Source organism: Panthera onca, chromosome B1 (genome assembly GCF_046562875.1).
Source record: "Panthera onca isolate mPanOnc1 chromosome B1, mPanOnc1 haplotype 2, whole genome shotgun sequence".
NCBI classification, from domain to species: domain Eukaryota; kingdom Metazoa; phylum Chordata; class Mammalia; order Carnivora; family Felidae; genus Panthera; species Panthera onca.
The window spans coordinates 40,353,492-40,372,820 of record NC_138342.1 but is presented as its reverse complement, the minus strand read 5'-3'; the positions used below and the strand labels follow the sequence as shown (position 1 = coordinate 40,372,820).

Sequence of the window (19,329 nt, the reverse complement as noted above, 5' to 3'; positions counted from 1 at the left end):
CAGCATAGCCGCCATCTTGTCGGAAGGGCCTTCCCTGAGCACCCATTCGATAGAAGCTCTATTGCAGGTACTCTGCGTGTACTCATCTTCTGCTTTCTCTTGTGTGTGCATGCATTTGTTTATTTTCTCTTCCCCCGCTACAGTGTAGGCTCTGTGGCAGCAAAGAACATCACTGTCTTAGTCACTGCTGTCTCCTACCAGTTAGTTAATGGTTGGTGCAAAGCAGGCCCCAAAGAAATATTAGTGAAAGAAATAAATAATTAATGCTTGTTGAACTAAATGAAATTGATGGTACAGAATACTACACACGGACCCAATCAGAAGAAGTCTCATTTACTCTACCATTTTTTTTTTAGAAAAAAACAATTCTTGAAAAGTAGGGTTGGGAAATGGGTCCACTTCAATACTACTGGTGGTTGAATGAATTAGTGCATTTTTTTTTTATACATGCTTTGATCAAGAAGTCACATTTTCAGGAATTTATTCTAAGACGATAATTTGAGAGGTACATAAAAATTTATGTTCAAAACATACAGCGTCTTTTACAATAGTGAAATTTTAGAAATAACTTTAAGCTCTGTTTATAGTTATTAATATATATCAATGATATATTGAGTGCAAAAAGCTTATAGCAAAACTTTCACTTTTCTGTGAAACATTGGGTGCGTATATGCTTTCAAATACAAATTTGGAGGTTTTTGCAAAGGTGCTCACCAGAATGATAATGATGTATCTCTGGTATATCATGTATAATGTGTGTCCAAATATTATTTTATGAAAATGGGGAAAATAAACAAATAGATCGATGTAAAATACTGTTTTTTTTTTTTTATTTTGGCCTCATTTATTTGAAGAATGGCACTGTCTTCTACTATATTTGCTTTCTTTTTTTCTTTTATATTAGTAACTAGACTTGAAATACTGATTCCTCTTCCTCCCCAGGTCTCATGACCCGTCTCCGCTACCCGGTTGGACTGATGGGCAGCTGTTTGCCAGCCACAGCGGGTTTCAGCTATGGTAATGTATGCACGTGGACTCAAGTGCAGCCTCAAATCTGGGAAAGAATCTCCCCCAAGTTCCCTCGGCGTTCTTTAAATTCTTAGCTTTTCTGAGATACCTAGATAGGTTTCTTCTCAAAGTTGGAATCCTCCTTCTGAGATAGTGAAGTATATGCATCTCCTAAGAGCAACTTGAACTTTGGCAAGAACCATTTTGATTTTGCTTCAAATTTCACTGTACATTAGCCGGCGCTCTTTTGGTACATTAGAATTCTTTTTATTTGGGTGTTTGAGTTATTGCTCTCTGGGTACAAGCGTGGCTGGGAAATGACTGCTCCCCAAGAGAACCTGCTAAAAAGACCTGCTAAATGTCTCCTCTTCCCCTTTTAAAAATAGAACTTGTAGAGGGGCGCCTGGGTGGCGCAGTCGGTTAAGCGTCCGACTTCAGCCAGGTCACGATCTCGCGGTCCGTGGGTTCGAGCCCCGCGTCAGGCTCTGGGCTGATGGCTCGGAGCCTGGAGCCTGTTTCCGATTCTGTGTCTCCCTCTCTCTCTGCCCCTCCCCCGTTCATGCTCTGTCTCTCTCTGTCCCAAAAATAAATAAAAAATGTTGAAAAAAAAAAATTAAAAAAAAAAAATAGAACTTGTAGAAAGTTTGATTCGAACCACTTTCTAGGAAATGAGTATTTGCAAATCTGTTGAGAATAAATAAGAGCCAACGAATTCTGTTTTGTAATTTGGTGACCCTTTGTTCCCTTACATTCCTCTCATTAGTGTGAATCAGAATGTACTGAGAAACCGGCAAGATAATTATATCACATAACGGGTAACCAGGACCCAGGGTCTCTATTTTAATTGGGATGGGAGAGTGATTTCAGGGTATTAGGGATGCCTAGGTTATTCTCTGTCCCTAAATGCAATGTACATAATAAAAGTTCTGTGCCATTAGCAATTTATTTAAGTTAAGCATTAAGTTAAGTTTTAATTTTTAAAAAATAAACTTCTCAATTTTTTTTTTAACATATAGAACAGTGCACAAACTCATAACTCTATAGCTCACTTAGCTTTGCCTGGTTTTGATTACTTTATCTAAATGGAATAAGACACCATACACAATAATACACAATACCGTGTATTGTGTCTGGCTTCTTCCTCTTCACCCATGGTGTTGGGTGTGGTTGGCTCATCTTCGTGGTGGTGTGGTATGACATTGCGTGACTATACCACAGTGGATTTACCCATCCTTCTTTAGAGGACCATTTGGCTTGTAACCAATTTTTACCACATAAATAATATCATTATGAACATTCTTGCATGTCTTTTGATGAGGTTCAGTACTCATGTAAGCTCCACCAATGTTGGATATATACTTAAGAGTGGAATTACTGGGTCATAGAGCGTGTACCCATTCAGATTTAGTTAGTTTTCCAAACAGCTTATACCAAACTACACTTCAATCAATAGCGTATGGGAGTTCCAGGTGCTCCACACCTTTGCCCTTGCTAATGTTTAGTCATTCCTGTGGATTCTTTTCTTTGGTTTTCACGTTAGCCAATCTGGCATGTGTAGTAATCGTATTTCATTGTGGTTTAAATTTGCATTTCCCTGATGACTAATTATTTTGATCAATTTAGTGGCCATTTGGGTATACCCTTTTGTGAGAGAATACTCTATTCAAGTTTTTTAACTCTTAGAAATATAATTATCTGCCTTTTTCTGATTTTTTTTTTCATATTCTGAATACGAATTCCTTACTGGTTACGCATTTTAGAAATATCTTCTCCCAATATGTGGCTTTCATTTTCACTCTCTTTTAAAAAAATTTTTGAATACTTATTTATTTTTTTTTAATTTTTTTTTTTTTTTCAACGTTTATTTATTTTTGGGACAGAGAGAGACAGAGCATGAACGGGGGAGGGACAGAGAGAGAGGGAGACACAGAATCGGAAACAGGCTCCAGGCTCTGAGCCATCAGCCCAGAGCCTGACGCGGGGCTCGAACTCACGGACCGTGAGATCGTGACCTGGCTGAAGTCGGACGCTTAACCGACTGCGCCACCCAGGCGCCCCAATACTTATTTATTTTTAAGAGAGAGAGGGGCAGGGGCAGAGGCAGAGAGAGAGAGGGAGACACAGAATCCGAAGTTGGCTCCAGGCTCTGAGCTGTCAGCACAGAGCCGATGAGGGGCTTGAGCTCAGGAACTGAGAGATCATGACCTGAGCTGAAGTTGGATGCTCAACTGACTGAGACACCCAGGTACCCCATTCCTTTTCACTCTCTTAATGGGGTGTATTTGATAGAATTTTTACGAAGTGTAATTTGTCAATATTTTCCTTTATGGTTATATTATGTTGAATAAATTCTTGCCAATATCAAGGTCATAAGTATATTCTCCCATGTTGCTTTTATTTATTTATTAAAAAAATTTTTTTTTCTCATGTTACTTTTAAAACACCTGCTATCCGGAGGGAGAGCACTTTGCAAAGTTGGCCTTTTCAACTCTTTAAACTGCATTATTCTAGAGCTCCAGCAGATGGCGGTGTTGCAATATAAAAGGAGATACTAAAATGGATTGTCAAGAGGGTTATTTTATTTTTATTTTTCGTTAATTGATAACGAAATTTGTGTGTGTGTGTTTTCTTCACTTTATTTTTTTAAATTTTTTTGAGATTATTTTTATTTATTTTTTTAAATATAATTTATTGTCAAATTGGCTTACATACAACACCCAGTGCTCATCCCAAGTGCCCTCCTCAATGCCCACCACCCATAAGAGGGTTAATTTAAAAACAGTTCTTTTTTCTTCATTTAGTTCTATGGAAGTCAAATATACCATACCACAAATTTCACTTCAAACATAGATACATGTGAGTTAGAATCCTAAACATTGGACTTATTAGATGAATGTTAGACTTTTTCCTAAGGAGAAAACACCAAGGCAGAAAAGCCCTTTGGGGGTGGGAGTGGGCAGAGGAACAACAGAAGGAGGTGAAATGGGGGGTATCGGGGGGGGGGGGACCAAATGTTGTGCCTCACAAGTTTACTCAGCAGGACAAAACCAGATGGGGACATACATATTTTAGGGCCCAGGTGTAGTTTTAGTAGGTTTGTTTTAGAAAGGCAAAGTGTTGCATTTCATCCTGCGTCCCTCTGGAAAGAGAACGTATGTTTTGATATCCATAATTCCTCTCTAAATAAGTCAAGTTTATATCTTTAAGCTTGAATTCTGGAATTACACATGAAAACCACAGTGAGGGTATTAAAAATGTTTACTGTTCTGTTCCACTCATTTATAACATTTTTAGCCTCTTTGTAAAAGAATAGAATAGGTGTAGATAATTCCTAAATCATTTCCAGCTCTAAAAATTTACCCTACTTGTAACATGGATGTTTTACTTTTCTAGAAAAGTGGGAGATAGATCCCGCTGAGTTGGCATTTGTGAAGGAGATTGGAAGCGGTCAGTTTGGGGTAGTCCATTTAGGGCAATGGCGAGCACACATCCAGGTAGCTATCAAGGCCATCAGCGAAGGCTCCATGTCTGAAGAGGACTTCATCGAAGAGGCTAAAGTGATGACGTAAGTATAAGCAACACCCAGATCAATTTCATGCAACATTCTGGTGTTATGGAAAGAACACGGAGTTTGGAGCAGTTACACCTGGATTTGTGTCACAACTCTGCCCAAGCTAGTTGTGTGACCTGAGAAAATTATTTGATCTCTGTGTGACCTGAGTGAGTTATTTCACCTTTCCGAGCCTCAGTTTCTTCACCTGTAAAACGGGGATAACAATACCTTCGTTACTGCATCAACATGTGAATTAAGTGAGATAATCCATGAAAGTGAGAAGTCTTTACAGGACTTTCTTTTTTGCTTTTCCTGGAAGCAAAAATGTTGATTTTGTCTAAATGGTAATATAAGGGTAAAGTATTTGCTTTCAGAGAATTTAAGAATCCTGAGCTCTAACAGAAGTGACTCTTTGTGGCCCACTGGACACTGTTCCTGACTTCTGTGATTTCTCAGATCAGCATTTTGACTTAGTTGAATATGTGTCTTACGTCTGTAATCTGAGTTGGATCAGGACAAGCCGATAATTTGGTATAAAGAAGGTATTTGTTCAACAATGGGGAGTAGCATTGTGGTGAAAAATGAAAACCCCAGATGGTGTCACCTCGATTCTGTTCTCCAAAGCAACTATGTTCTGTTCTAAACTTGCAGACCTCAATGGAAAACAAACAAACAAAGAAACCAGAATCGATAACTGGACCCATTCTCCTTTAAAGACAGAGCAATGCTGTCTCTTGGGGCTCTCAACCCATACCCCAAGTGTCCTATCGAAATATTCTTCCCATCCACTTATAGTAAAATTAATTTCAGGAGAAGTTATATTAAACACATTTTCCAGTTATAGCAGCTTCCCAAAGATGATTTCGTGCCCCTAGATTATCCCAGGCGGCTATCTGTCTGGAATGTGTTCCCTGATACCATTGGCATCAGACCCTAGTTTTCCTGTATCTAAAGGAGAGACAAAACATTATATTCCTCTGTGTTGATTAGATAGGTGTGATAAGAAAGAAAGACTGGGAGACATGTGGTTCAGGGGAAGTCGAAGCCTACACTGGAATTCCTAGGAAATGAAAGAATTAGAGATGTCCAATGTCACGTTGAGAGGATTCTTGAAAGGTTCAAGCCCTACTGGGCATTTGGGGTTCAGGTTGCTGGGGAAGATGTTTTGAAGACAGTGGAAGATCCATGGAGTGGGGGAGATAACGATAGCTCCAGGAAGTTTACAGAGGCAGGAATGAAGCTAAGGGCTTATTTTTAAGTCAGTTCAGGTGAACACAATGTACTGTTGGGTTTGAACAGTCTGTTTTTTCCTGATGTTTTGAAAGTGAGGCAGAAAAATTTCCTTCTAACATCCTGTTGCAAATACAGTCATCTTTTAAAAAGTACATACTGACATGCATTGAGCTCTATCTGTGAAGCATACACATCTTGGTAATATAGTAGTACCTCCTTTTTGTAAGTGTGTAGTTTAAATGTCACCTCCTCCAGGATGTCTCCCCTGCCATGTTTGATTGGCTTTCTACTGTATCACCTGTGTTAGTTCATCAATGTATTTGTCACTGCTCCAGTGATCTTGCTAAACAAACATAGCGTAATGTTTCAATTCTCAGATGTTTGTATGTGGGTATCAGTGTGGTGGTTTTCTCATGGCAAGTCAATATTCCATTTTAAGAACGACTTTCCCGCCATTATTCTGCATACATGTAAATTGCATCCCTTAACTGAAAGTATGCTTTATGAATTAGAAAGATAAATCAGACAAAATATACGTATTTAAGATACATATCTACAAATGAAAATCATGTATAGATTCTCGGAATGCCTTTTTCTACTGACTGGAAGTGTTTTCGCATGCTACTTATATGGTAAGATGTCAATCACTCACATACATTATTTTAAGGTAAATAATCCTCCCGAGTCATTGATTTTATTTTACCTCTATAAATGAAAAGAGGTAACATTTCAAGTTATTTCTGAGTGACAGAGAAATTGGCTTGTTACACATCTTCTAAAATTATAAACATTAACTTGAATATTATTTTCCATGATTGAATGCTACATACTCCAGAAGAAACAGTAAACTTTTGAAATTTAGATAACTAAAGAATTCTGTATTTTATTTTATTTTTTCTGTATGTATTTTAATAGGTAACTTTCAAGGGTGTGTGTGTGTGTGTGTGTGTGTGTGGTGACTGGATTGCTGAACACAGAGAAGGGTTTCATGTTGGTAGGTATTTTTCAGTTTCCAACTTTGTCTGAAATTTTCTTTTTTTTTTAAATGCCTTTATTCTTTATCATTTAATTTTCTTTCTTTCTTTCTTTCTTTCTTTCTTTCTTTCTTTCTTTTCTTTCTTTCATTCTTTCTTTCTTTCCCTTCCTTCCTTCCTTCCTTCCTTTCTTTCTTTCTTTTCTTTCTTTTCTTTCTTAAATGCATCAATCACTGTTTCCTCCCTTCTGTCTGTATGGAAATTTTGCCTGAGCAGCCACAGTTAGAAAAGTTGAAACCTCAGGAACAGGAACTCTTGGGAAGACCTGAGCAAGGAAAAGTAGCAACGAGGAGGCAAGGGGCTTACAGGATGGAAAGCAGAAAAAAAAAACGATATGGGAGCACGTAATATTCTGTAGGGACTTGGGCAGTACCGCTTGAACTCCTGACCCCACTTATCCAGCGCGCACGGTGGAAAGGAAACTTCCACGTTCTCTGGGGCTGGGTTTTTCGCGTATCTCGTTGTTGACAATAATGCAGAGTTGGTACATTTCACCAACGGAGTCTAAGCGCTTCGAATCGCCGAAACGAATCTGCTCACGGGCGCGTGTGTGCTCTTCCTCATCAGGAAATTATCGCACTCAAGGCTGGTCCAGCTGTACGGAGTGTGCGTTCAGCAGAAGCCCCTCTACATCGTGACGGAGTTCATGGAGAACGGCTGCCTGCTGAGCTATCTCCGAGAGAGGAGGGGAGCGCTGCGGAAGGAAATGCTGCTGAGCATGTGCCAGGATGTCTGTGAGGGAATGGAGTATCTGGAGAGGAGCCGCTTTATTCATCGGGATTTAGTAAGCACCCCGCAAATTCGCTGATGTTTTACGTGTTGCCTTTCGGAAGATCAGGACACTTGAGGACTTTCAATATTTAATTTTACTTATTTATCTTTAAATGTGTATTTATTTATTTTGAGAGAGAGAGAGAGAGACAACATTAGTGGGGGAGGGGGGGCAGAGAGAGAGAGGGAGAGAGAGAATCGCAAGTAGCCCCTGCACTGTCAGCACAAAGAGCCCTGCAGGGCTTGAACCCATGAACCCTGAGATCATGACCTGAGCCTGAAATCAAAAGTTGGATGCTTAACCAACTGAGCCACCCAGGTGCCCCAAGTACTTTGAATATTTTCAGTAAAATACCTTTGGCTTCATTTCTAAATGCTTTCCTATTGATGTAATTCTCTGGGACATGTGGCTTTCTTTTTAATTACTCATTAATGCTGCAGCCAAGTAAGGTGTTACTCTAAATATGCCTGGAACTAATGAACTACCACACTGATCAACCAACCAAAGCGAATTTACTTTTCTTTCCTGTCGCCTTCCCTGTCTTCTTCCATTGCTTCCACTTTTCTTCCTTTCAACCAATGATCAAATACGGATTGAATGGCAGTATATGCCAGGCCCGCGGCCGGGCACTGGAGAACAGCCAGGGATGAAACTGCCCCCATGTGGAGGTGCTTTGGTTGTCACAGTATCGCAGTGGCATTGCCGGCACGACTGAGGAGGACGAGAAATGCCAAATCATTCTGTTCTGTGATACTCGGAACATTATGTCCTAAAAAAACAAGCAAACAAAAAATTAAAGCTTGTCTTGCCCCAAATGCTAATAGCTCTGCTTTCCTGCCTTGCTACCTTGCCTCGAAAAACATTTTGTATCCCCTCCATATTTATTCATGATGTTCACACTATTCCTTCTCTGCCTTTCCATGTCTCATTTCTAAGTCCAAAAATTAACCCCAATGAGAACTTGAGAATCTGTGAGATGTCACTTGTATCATCACCGAGGGGGTCATCCTGTACTTCCTCCCATGACCAGGGGGACTTTATTGTCTATCATTCAGGCTAGAGCATTCTGGGGAGAGAAAGGAGGCATAATTTCATTGGCCTTAGCACACTTATTGCTGGATTTATAGGTGATGAAGAATTCTCATGGCATTTAATATTTACCACTTCCTATAATAGTTAATTGTTCACATTGTTTACACAACGATTAGACTCTAAATTCCCTGATATCAATGCCTAGACTTCCAAGCTGTGTGATAAGAACACAGATTACAGAGCAGTTTTCTCAGATTTAGCTGTGCCTTAGAATCACCTGGGAACTTCTAAAACATCATGATACCCAGGCCATGCCCCAGACCAATTAAGTCAGACTCTCTGGGGGTAGAATCTAGCCATAAATATTTTTTGAAAATTTCCCTGGTGAGCTCAGTGCGTAGCCAAGATTCACAACCAGTGCTCTAGAGCTAGACTGCCTGGGTTAATATCTCACCTTTGTTTCTTACTAGCTGTGTGAGGTTGGGCAAACTCGTTAACTAGTACAGTGGTATTAATTATAGCAGCTTCCTCCTATGGGCTTGTTGGGGGAATTACATGCATTAATATGTGTAGGCCCTTACACCTGCTCCTGGCGTAGAGCGAGCTCAGCAATGCTAACTATTGCTATTCCAGAGCTACATTATCATTCTGTATCCCTCATGGCGCATTTCCCCAGCTTCAGTACGTAGTAGCTATCGAGCAAATTTTGGAATGGATGGATATGGCATGAATTCCACCTAGCTTACTTTCCTAGTCTCTGCAGGTTGGTCTTTTCTGACAGGGATTAGAATTCAAAACTCAATCACTCTGTTTGTTCCAAAGTGGCTTCTCTCAGGTCCTCCTATCCTTGGTTTCTTCCTTGATTGCTTTCTTTTGTGTTCTATTCCACTTACCTTCATGCCAGTTAAAATGTATCCGTTAGGGGCGCCTGGGTGGCTCAGTCGGTTAAGCGTCCGACTTCGGCTCAGGTCATGATCTTGCGGTCCGGGAGTTCGAGCCCCGCGTCGGGCTCTGTGCTGACTGCTCAGAGCCTGGAGCCTGTTTCAGATTCTGTGTCTCCCTCTCTCTCTGACCCTCCCCCGTTCATGCTCTGTCTCTCTCTGTCTCAAAAATAAATAAACGTTAAAAAAAAAAAATTAAAAAAAAAAGTATCAGTTAACCAGGAGTCTTTTCCCTGTCAAGGGCTTGCCTTGTGGTTTGGCTTTGAGATCCTTGCTAGTATTTGTGAAACTCTTCCAAATTGACTCCTCCTAGCTTGCCATTTTTAGTTCCTTGCCTTTGTTTTTGGACTAGCTGACCCACATAGGAGCTTAGAAGAGAAAAAAAAAAAAGATCAAACAGTTATTGATTTACATGAGGCTAAATACCAAATCAGTGATTTTCTTTGACTAAGCTCTCTGAAAATGGATTATTTTGGCATCAAATACATTGTCTCTGCATTATTTAAAAATACACATTAATTTTAATGCCAGGATTCATAGTTTAACATCTCTTTGATTTAGTCTTCCCATTTATCAAAGATACTTCTTGCGAATAATTAAAAACTTTTAGAAGAAAAAGTATTAAAATTTTTTTTTCTTTTTGTTATTTCTTTGAAGCATCATTAAAATCCATCACGTAAGGGCAGATATATTGAGTCATATGTGGCATTGACAGGTGTCACCATAAAAATAAAATGGCTGCTCATACAGGAAAGTAGTGTGGGGGGGGGGGGTCCAAATAAACTAAGAAAAAGGAGAGTAGAAACTCTTGAAAGAAAAAACTATCTTCAAACTCGGATTCCTTTCTTCTTTTTATAGGCAGCAAGGAATTGTTTGGTCAGTGCTGCAAGTATAGTAAAAATATCAGACTTTGGAATGACGAGGTACGTGATATATATATATTTTTTGTTTGTTTGTTTACTCATAAGAGGGAATCTTATATCTGTCTACTGACAAACTGAAAATGTTAATAGCATTTTTTTTTTTCCTGTGAGGAAAGTATTGATGTGGTTGTTAGGCCTGTTGCCCTGCTTTGAATTTTAGGACATAAACCAATTTTAGCTGTGAGTTAAATGGATATTTTGGACTATTTTGATATTTTTTCAGGTTATTTTCAGGCATATCTTAAAATGTATAATATTTCTCAATCTACTCATCATCATAAAAAGGTTAAAAAAAAGCTTTTCTGATATATGTATATTTCTGAAAGAAAAAAAGAATAAATTTGTTTAGCTCTGATTTTTCTGTGTCATCATCATGCATTTCTTTTTGTTGTTGTTGTTAGTTTATTTATTTTTCCAGAGAGACAGCAGGGGAGGGACAGAGAGAGAGAGGAAGAGAGAGAGAACAGAGGGAGAGAGAGAATCCCAAGCAGGCTCTGCACTGTCAGCACAGAGCCTGATGTGGGGCTTGAACTCATGAACTCTGAGATCATGACCTGCGCCGAAATCAAGAGCCAGGCGCTTAACCCATTGAGCCACCCAGGCACCCCCATCATGTATTTCTATTATCCAATGTAGTAGTTGACTTTAAGACTGCGAGTCAAGTGTAGAAAATCTAACCTTATTTTCTACAACTCAATGCAATTTATATTCTGAGCCCCCTTTCCTTCAGGTTGCTAAAAACTTAATTCCTGTGAATTCAGGATTTCTCTCTGATTCCAAGGTCAAATTCAAATTCTGTATGTTTCATGGGGCCACATATTGGAGAGGACATGTCTGCTCCTTGTTATCCATTGGCACTGGTGTCCTTGAAACCACTGTCCTCCTGCTTTGTCCTTGGCTGAACATCTGCACAGGTGGCTGTCGATTCATCCCAAATTTCTGTCTGCAAGATGCTGTCATACTGGAATTCGCCATGATTAGAAAACCCCCTGGAGCTATCTATCCAAGGCCCTATTTACCTAAGCACATCCACAGCTCTTTATTTTCTGGAATCTTTTTGCTTTTCCTGGGGCTTGACCTGGGGAAGAGGCCCAGGCTCTGTTTTGCTGTTGAATCCCACCAACCTATTGTGGGAAGTGGGGCCTTTTTCTCATGCAATGTGATCAAGGCAGCCCTTGTAGGGTGAGGGTACAGGACCCTGTCTCTGCTGCCCCCTAATGTCTAATACGCCTTCCCTTTCCCTTTATTCTCTCCCACCTCCCAGCTGCAGGGGTCTTTTTCTGGAGGGATGGGTGGTGGTGGTGAGATACCACTCTTATTTATGGGCCATTCTCCCAAATATTTTGTTAACAACTCAGTCCTTCTCCTTCTCCAGAATGCTTAGAACTTTGACACTCCAAAGCTATGAAAAATGGCTCTTTCCCTTTTGTTTTCTATTACCCACTCTTTCCCTTAGTGGAATGACCTCTGGCTCAAGAAAGCACTTAAAGGTGGGCTGAAGTAGGGTATGTGGGGAAAAAAAGAGAGTGCGAGGAAGCAGTAATAAATAATTCAAAAATACTATGCTGCCCACTCTGGGGGCTACACAGCACGACCTAGTTATCATCTCTTCTCTCCACGTTCCCATAGTTGGATGCTCCTGCCTACAATTCTCAAAAAAAAGAGAAGTTTAATATTTTTGTAGTTTTTAAAAGGAGGTGGTAGTTATTATTGATTTCATATAGGGCCATTTTAATGCACTGGCAATTTTTTACAACAAATGTATTATATTCAATATTTTTATTTTCCCCCTCTTCTGCCTCACAAAACATCTATGCATGAGGAAAGAAAATAAGGCACCTAACCTTGAATTTGTTCTTTGATATATATATATATATATATATATATATATATATATATATATATATATATATATATTATTTTTTAATGTTTATTTACTTTTTGAGAGAGAGAGAGAGAGAGAGCATGAGCAGAGGAGGGGCAGAGAGAGAGAGGGAGACACAGAATCTGAAGCAGGCTTCAGGCTCTGAGCTGTCAGCACAGAGCCGGATGGGGGGCTCGAACCCAGAAACCATGAGATCATGACCTGAGCTGAAGTCAGACACTTAGCCAACTGAGTCACCCAGGCGCCCCTATTTGTTACTTTTCATTTTATAACTTTGGTTATTAGAGCATCAGCATGCTCCTTTGCAGAATTAAGAGTTTGTCGTAACTAAGGTAGTCAGTGGGCTACCAATTCCAATCGATTTTGAAGAATTGCTCTGGTTTTCTGAAACCCAAATAAACAGAATTGAGGCTTGGTTTGGGGAGGAATCACTGTATAGGATACTTTCCCACTTTGGTAAACAAGAGAAGGTATGCGGAACATTTCTGGGGTAAAATGCTTTCTCTTTTAGAACTCGAAGTAGACTAAGGGGGGTTAAACTAAACTGAACTTGGAGGTATTTAGCACAAGGTGTTTTGGACCTAATAACCTTTGGATCTAATAACCTTAGGTACGTTTTGGATGATGAGTATATCAGTTCTTCTGGGGCCAAGTTCCCCGTCAAGTGGTCCCCTCCTGAAGTTTTCCACTTCAACAAGTACAGCAGCAAATCTGACGTCTGGTCGTTTGGTGAGTAAATTTGATATTCATTTGATGGTGGCTGATTTAATACAAGGCCAGTCTTTTTTAAGGTTTGATTTTTTAATATGATGTGGCATTTGAAAAAGGTCTTTTTGCAACTGTGCTTCTATCTTAGGTGTTCTAAACACATCCAGGCTGTCTTTGGCAACTTGTGTCATGCACCTTCTTACAGAAGTCTACTTTTGGATCTTTTCCTTTCCCATTGAGCACTTGCTGTAAAACTATAACAAAGAGTCTACTGATCTAGAAAACAAACTCAGCCAACTTTCCTACACCACAGAGACTTGCAAGGAAAAGGAATCTTAAGGTGTCCCTGAATTTTGAGTGTAACTGATACACTTCATTGTCTGACTACGAAGCAACTCCACCTCATTTATTCCATTACCTTCAAACTTGGTGGAATTTAGATGTTGGCCTCCTTGGGAACTGTCAACTGGAGTTTATATTGTGTAACGTTCTTCACTGAGGAGGAGACACTGTAGACCGTGTCCAGTAGAGTTTGTTCTTCAAGTTGGTTTTCAAGAAGTGGCAATAAATGTGCAATAAGCTATTCTCTTTAGCCCAGACCTCTCCCGATAGCTTCTTGGGTTTGGAAAGACATCTGAACCCTCAGAAGGGTGTGAATTTTATTGTCCACGTAAGGTTAAGCTTGTATCATTGATCTCTTTAGCTGTCCACTGCCTTGTGGTCGTCTTGGCAGGTGACATTTTAAGCTCTATGGGAGAGCAGTTAAGTTGTGAGATTCATGGATAGAAACACAAGGACCTCATCAAGTGGCTGCAGAACAGTTAGAATTTCTGAGCTTTACCTGACCACTTGTCTCTACTTCCCACTGGACAGTGAGCTTCTTGAGCACACGGACTGGTCTCGTTCTTAGAATCTTCTGGCTCTAGCAGACTCCTGGCCCCTAATCAATGCATAATACATATTCTTAGAATACGTGAATAATTAAATGAAGTCCAGATGAGCGCACTGAAGGAGTTTCACTGATCAATCAATCAATCGGTGATTATAGAATATCTGCTTAGGTACCAAGCCCCCTGCTAGATATTCCGCCCTACCCAGCAGCCTCATCTTTCAGTGGGAAGAGGGGAACGTGCGCCATCTACTGGTCGGGAAACTCTTGGCCTTAGCAGGCAGCAGAGGCTCCCACAATTCTGTCATTTTCCATGGAATGGCAGAGGGAATGGCAGAATGTTGATTTCAGGGTGTGAAGACATGAGCATACTTAGAAACAAAAGTGCTGGCAGCACTTGCTTTCACTAGGGAGGCAAGTCAAGACCAACGGGAAAGAAAGGCATTGTTTTTACTTGGAATGTTTCCAGATGATAGGCCTGTTCGAAAACTCCAGTACACATAGTCTGATTCCTAGACAGAACCGTTCTCATTCTGGATGATTATAATTCAGAGGCTGGAAGAGGAAAAGGAGGCCTTGTGGTTGGAAACAGTTCTTGCCGTTTCAAGTAACCTCTTGTTTACGTGCATTTTATGTGTAGGAGTTTTGATGTGGGAAGTTTTTACAGAAGGAAAAATGCCTTTTGAAAATAAGTCAAATTTGCAAGTTGTGGAAGCCATTTCTAAAGGCTTCAGGCTGTACCGTCCTCAACTGGCACCAATGTCCATATATGAAGTCATGTACAGCTGCTGGCATGAGGTGAGTGTCCCCTGCTTTCCTACGAAGTTGGCATTTCCAGCATCTGAGAACAGACCTGAGTGTCACAAGCATTACCTGAGGACTCCAGCATGGCAGGAAGAGGGGTTGTTTCCTGATAATGATCCCTAAGAGCCAGAAGTACTATTTCTATTTTTTTTAATTAAAAAATTTTTTAACGTTTCTGTACTTTTTGAGAGAGAGAGCAATAGAGAGCACACGAGCAGGAGAGGGGCAGAAGGACAGAAGGAGACACAGAATCCGAACTGTCAGCACACAGCCCGATGCGGGGCCACGAGATCATGACCTGAGCTGAAGTCGGACGCTTAACCGACTGAGCCACCCAGGCGCCCCCAGGAGTACTATTTCTGTGTGAAGCTGCCACCATAAGATCGTTAGTCCATTTTGTTTTTATTTATTATTATTATTTTTTAATTATTTTTAATGTTTATTTTTGAGAGAGAGAGAGACAGAGCATGAGTGAGGGAAGGGCAGAGAGAGGGAGAAACAGAACTTGAAGCAGGCTCCAGGCTCTGAGCTGTCAGTACAGAGCCCGACACAGGGCTCGAACCCACGAACTGCAAGATCATGACCTGAGCTGAAGTCAGATGCTTAACCAACTAAGTCACCCAGGGGCCCCAAGTCCATTTTGTTTTTAGCAACAGTCTTTCCTCTGGAGAATTCAGTGCATTTTTCAAGTCTTATTTTTCTCAGATTGGCTCCTGCAGAAGCTCTCGGTGCTACTAGAACTTAAGCGATGAGGTGTTTTACTCCTTTAAGAACTGGTGGGTGGAAACGGAGAGTCGAATCAGGTTTGGTAAATTTCCACATTGAAAGAGAAGGAGGGTGTTTTTATTTACTTCAGTCTCCTGCAATTTGTCTTGTTTTCCCCAGGCTAATGGGTTTCAGCTCTTTTTTGGGCACTCAAGACTCCTGATAGATTAAGTCAGAATAGGAATCAAGACAGAAAGTGTGTCAGAAACTTCAAGTCAGGAAATTCTCTCTGGGGGCGTAGGGGTCCAGGTTTTCTTTTTCTTGAAATGCTGAGCTTAAAAATAAAGCCAGACATATTCTATCTTTTCTGGGCACAGACTCAACACACCTCTCTCCTTCATATCAAACTCCTCTGTGATTTTTGACAGCTTTCTGTCTCCAGCTGACAGTGTTAGTCAAGAAAACCGCAGCTAAATGAGGAGTTTTTCTCCTGGCTGAGAAACCATGATGACTGAAAAACTCAGTATTTCAAGAGTGATGTTGTTCACATTCCAGAGATGTATTAGTTTTATAAAGATCCTTGGTGTATGAAAATATTATGCATATGATGAGCTGCTCTGGAAGGAATCTTGAAAAACATCGGAAAATGTTAAATGAGCTATTAGTAGCCAATGGCTGCCTTAAGAGCTTCTCTGCAATAACAATGTAAATAGCTCAGAAACCTATATCGTATGTGGAACAATATACAGGTACATGGCATAAAATATAACTCTTATTGAGATTTTATTTATCAGTGGAGAGGAAAAAGGAGAGTAAATCCGAGGCTGGCAGGAGGACCCCATAAGTGATGTCAGTTTCAAATTGTAGTCAGAACATTGATTAAAACAACGTTTTTAGTTATGCTGATTTACTTGTTTGCAAAAGGTGATTTACACACAACTCTTTAAGGTGGTCTAAATACCACCTTAGGTCCCTTTAAATTCAAATTTAAGTGCTTAGGTCCTAAGTGCTTAGGTCCCTTTAAATTCAAATATGATTATGTTTGTACTGATACACACACACTGATACACACATAACTGTTTCATAGGCTCTTCTACCTGCAGAACGTCAGCCTCCTCAAAAAACTCCACAAATTATTCCTGGAATCTCCAGGAGGACTTGAACGTGTGCTTATGTATCCTTCTGCTTGACCCTTTTTATCGATGCCATGTGTTTATAAACCAGTAAGAGTGGGGGCTCCCCATGAACCCAGTTGGCAGCGATTTTGGTGAGAATGTAGCTACCGTGAGTAGTTCTATTTCCCATGGATTTCAAAGATGCCAATAGGGTCATCTTTTCTACCCTCGTGGAGCCAAAGCCAAACCACATCCCCTGGTGAAATAGGAAAAATGTTCCAGACCTTGTCTCCATGACCGTGGATTTTGTTGACTGAGCCTTAAGACTGCACAGTCTAGGCCCCAGGACCTGCAAAGTCCTTTATGAAAACATGGCTTGTGCTTTCTGACTGAAATCTTTCCTTCTACAGGGGACCAAATGTAGTAAATAACTGGGGCAGAGTGTAACAGCCTGGTACTCTGGATGCCCATTGTCTCCCAGCCCTTGTTTTTACCCCGTGCACATCATGTCGCCCGAAAAGATCTCTAGGGCAGTGCTGTCCAGTGGGACTTTCTGTGATGGTGGAAATGTGTTATGTCTGCCCTCTCCAATATGGTACCCACACCTGGCTCTTGAAAAATTGGAAAGTGGCTAGTGTGACTGAGAATTGAATTCCAAAATATATTTAATTTTAATTAATTTAAATTTAAATAGTCACCTGTGGCTGGTGTCTGCAGCTCAGGCTATTTTATTTTTGCAGCCCTCTACTCTTATATTTTCACACTCATGCTTCATTCAACTACCAGTCTTGTCCTTTGCATCAGCCAAGGTGTCATTCTCTTCCATTCGTGGAGAACCAGCCTAGATCCAGGTCCCTGCCAGCCCGTTCCAGAGCCGGTATCTGAGTGAATTCTACGCTGAGCTGACCATCTTTATTTCCCTTTTCCAGAAACCCAAAGGCCGCCCGACGTTCACTGAGTTGCTGCAGGTTCTCACAGAGATTGCGGAGACCTGGTGACACGAATGGGAGGCCAACCCAGAGGATCATCTTGCAAAATTATCACAAAAGGAAATCCTGTTCGGGGTCACTGATGATGAACACCTTCCTTTAGAGTTGCTGACTCTTGGAAACAGTGCAAAGATCACAGGCTTTTCAAACTTTAAAATTTAAAAATACTCTGACAGTCATATTTTCTACAGGGATGTCTTTGAAAGGGACTTTCCGACTCTCATTTTTCTGTGTTGTTCTCCGTGTCCCATACGTGAAGAGGGGGAAAATGCTCCATAGCGGTCTTCATAGTGGCTCCTCTTCCTGAGAAGAGCCCTGGGAGCCCCTGAGAGTGAAAAACTCTGCCAACTCATGGAATAAAGGAGCCTCCCCTGCAGAATTCAACCCTTTTGAGCTGGACGGACCTTTGTGGAAGATGCACCTTTACAAGACACATGAATGTGAACATTCTTAAACTGTCTTTTATAATCTCCCCTATGTTATTTAAGGACTTGGTTTTGCACATACCTGATTATTTTGGAGACAGTTTCTTGTATTCCAGTTTTAAACACTGTGAAGGCAAAGTTCTTTGAACAGGTCCCGGTGACATTTCTGTTTCCAGTAATATCCATTGTCAGGGTCAGTTGAGAACTTGAATTTGAATTCTGCAGTTTCACGCTTTGTCCATGTGAAACTGGACGACTTAAGAAGCCTCCTTTTAAAACGGGTAATGCTGGGTGATGGGTATTGAGGAGGGCACCTTTTGGGATGAGCACTGGGTGTTGTATGGAAACCAATCTGACAATAAATTTCATATATTGAAAAAAAAATAAAATAAAACGGGTAATAGATCTATTTTCTTTTCCCTACAGTGTCAAAGAATGCTTATTGCACAGTTGGGTAAAGAAAAGTGACACATTTTGAAGATTTCATATCTCTTCTGAGTTAAATTCTCAATTTTTTTTTGTGTATAGTTGACATTATATTCGTTTCAGGTAGACAGCATAGTGATTCAATGTCTCTGTATGTTATGCTGTGCTCAGCACAAGTGCGGCTGCCATCTGTCACCATACATTGTTATTACCATATCACTGACAATATTCCATATGCTCTGCCTTTTATTCCTGTGACTTATTTATTCTACAACTGGAAGCCTGTATCTCCCACCCCCACCCCCTCTCTCCAGCAACCATCCGTTTGTTCTCTGTATTTATAGGGCTTCTGTAAGAAGCCTCATTTTGTCATAGGAAATTCCTCCAGTACCTCTCTAGAAGACGGCTTGCTTTTCTCATAAGAACAAGAGGAGGCAAGCACAAGAGAGCCAAGCGTCACCTCCAACTCCATTATTTCTGAAGCCCAGGGTTTTGGATTCAAGATAAAAATAACCACGGTCATAATTAAATCTTAATTCCTCGGGCGCTGTTCGTAGGAATGATTGGAAATGTGTCTTGATCATTGCGAGCGGTTCAGAATTAGCGTAGGAAGAAGGATGTGGCAGAAGGCACACATGTTGTCATCGTGAGGTTTTGCGCTGGGAGTCTGTCATCTGATATCGCCCTACCCTGCGTCGTGGTTCTGCGTTAGGATTCCCAGTAGATTGTAAGTTGCCGTGTGGCAGCAGTTGTGACTTTTAAGTCCTAGTTCCCTGTTCCAAGAATGATGTATTTGAGTGTCAGTGGTACTTGGTCCGTGCACTGAAATGATGAGCATCCGACGCGAGAATGGCCAACTTTGGTAATTCAAGTGGTGGTCTCGGAAA

At 40.7% G+C, this 19,329-nt stretch overlaps 1 protein-coding gene across 3 annotated transcripts in view; it reads left to right on the top strand.

Annotated features, from left to right (window-relative positions):
- The window catches only part of TXK (TXK tyrosine kinase), a 63,307-nt gene extending 44,899 nt beyond the window's left edge, over positions 1-18,408 (top strand). For 2 of the 3 annotated variants that reach the window (XM_060655087.3, XM_060655088.3), the window contains 7 exons: positions 943-1,017; positions 4,402-4,573; positions 7,396-7,612; positions 10,432-10,496; positions 12,992-13,110; positions 14,619-14,776; positions 17,532-18,408. In XM_060655087.3, the coding sequence (XP_060511070.2) occupies positions 943-1,017; positions 4,402-4,573; positions 7,396-7,612; positions 10,432-10,496; positions 12,992-13,110; positions 14,619-14,776; positions 17,532-17,600 (875 nt within the window). In that variant the 3' untranslated portion in view covers positions 17,601-18,408. The remainder of the gene's footprint in view (positions 1-942; positions 1,018-4,401; positions 4,574-7,395; positions 7,613-10,431; positions 10,497-12,991; positions 13,111-14,618; positions 14,777-17,531) is intronic. The other variant, XM_078446140.2, reaches the window with a different exon arrangement.
- The last annotated feature ends 921 nt before the right edge of the window (positions 18,409-19,329 follow it).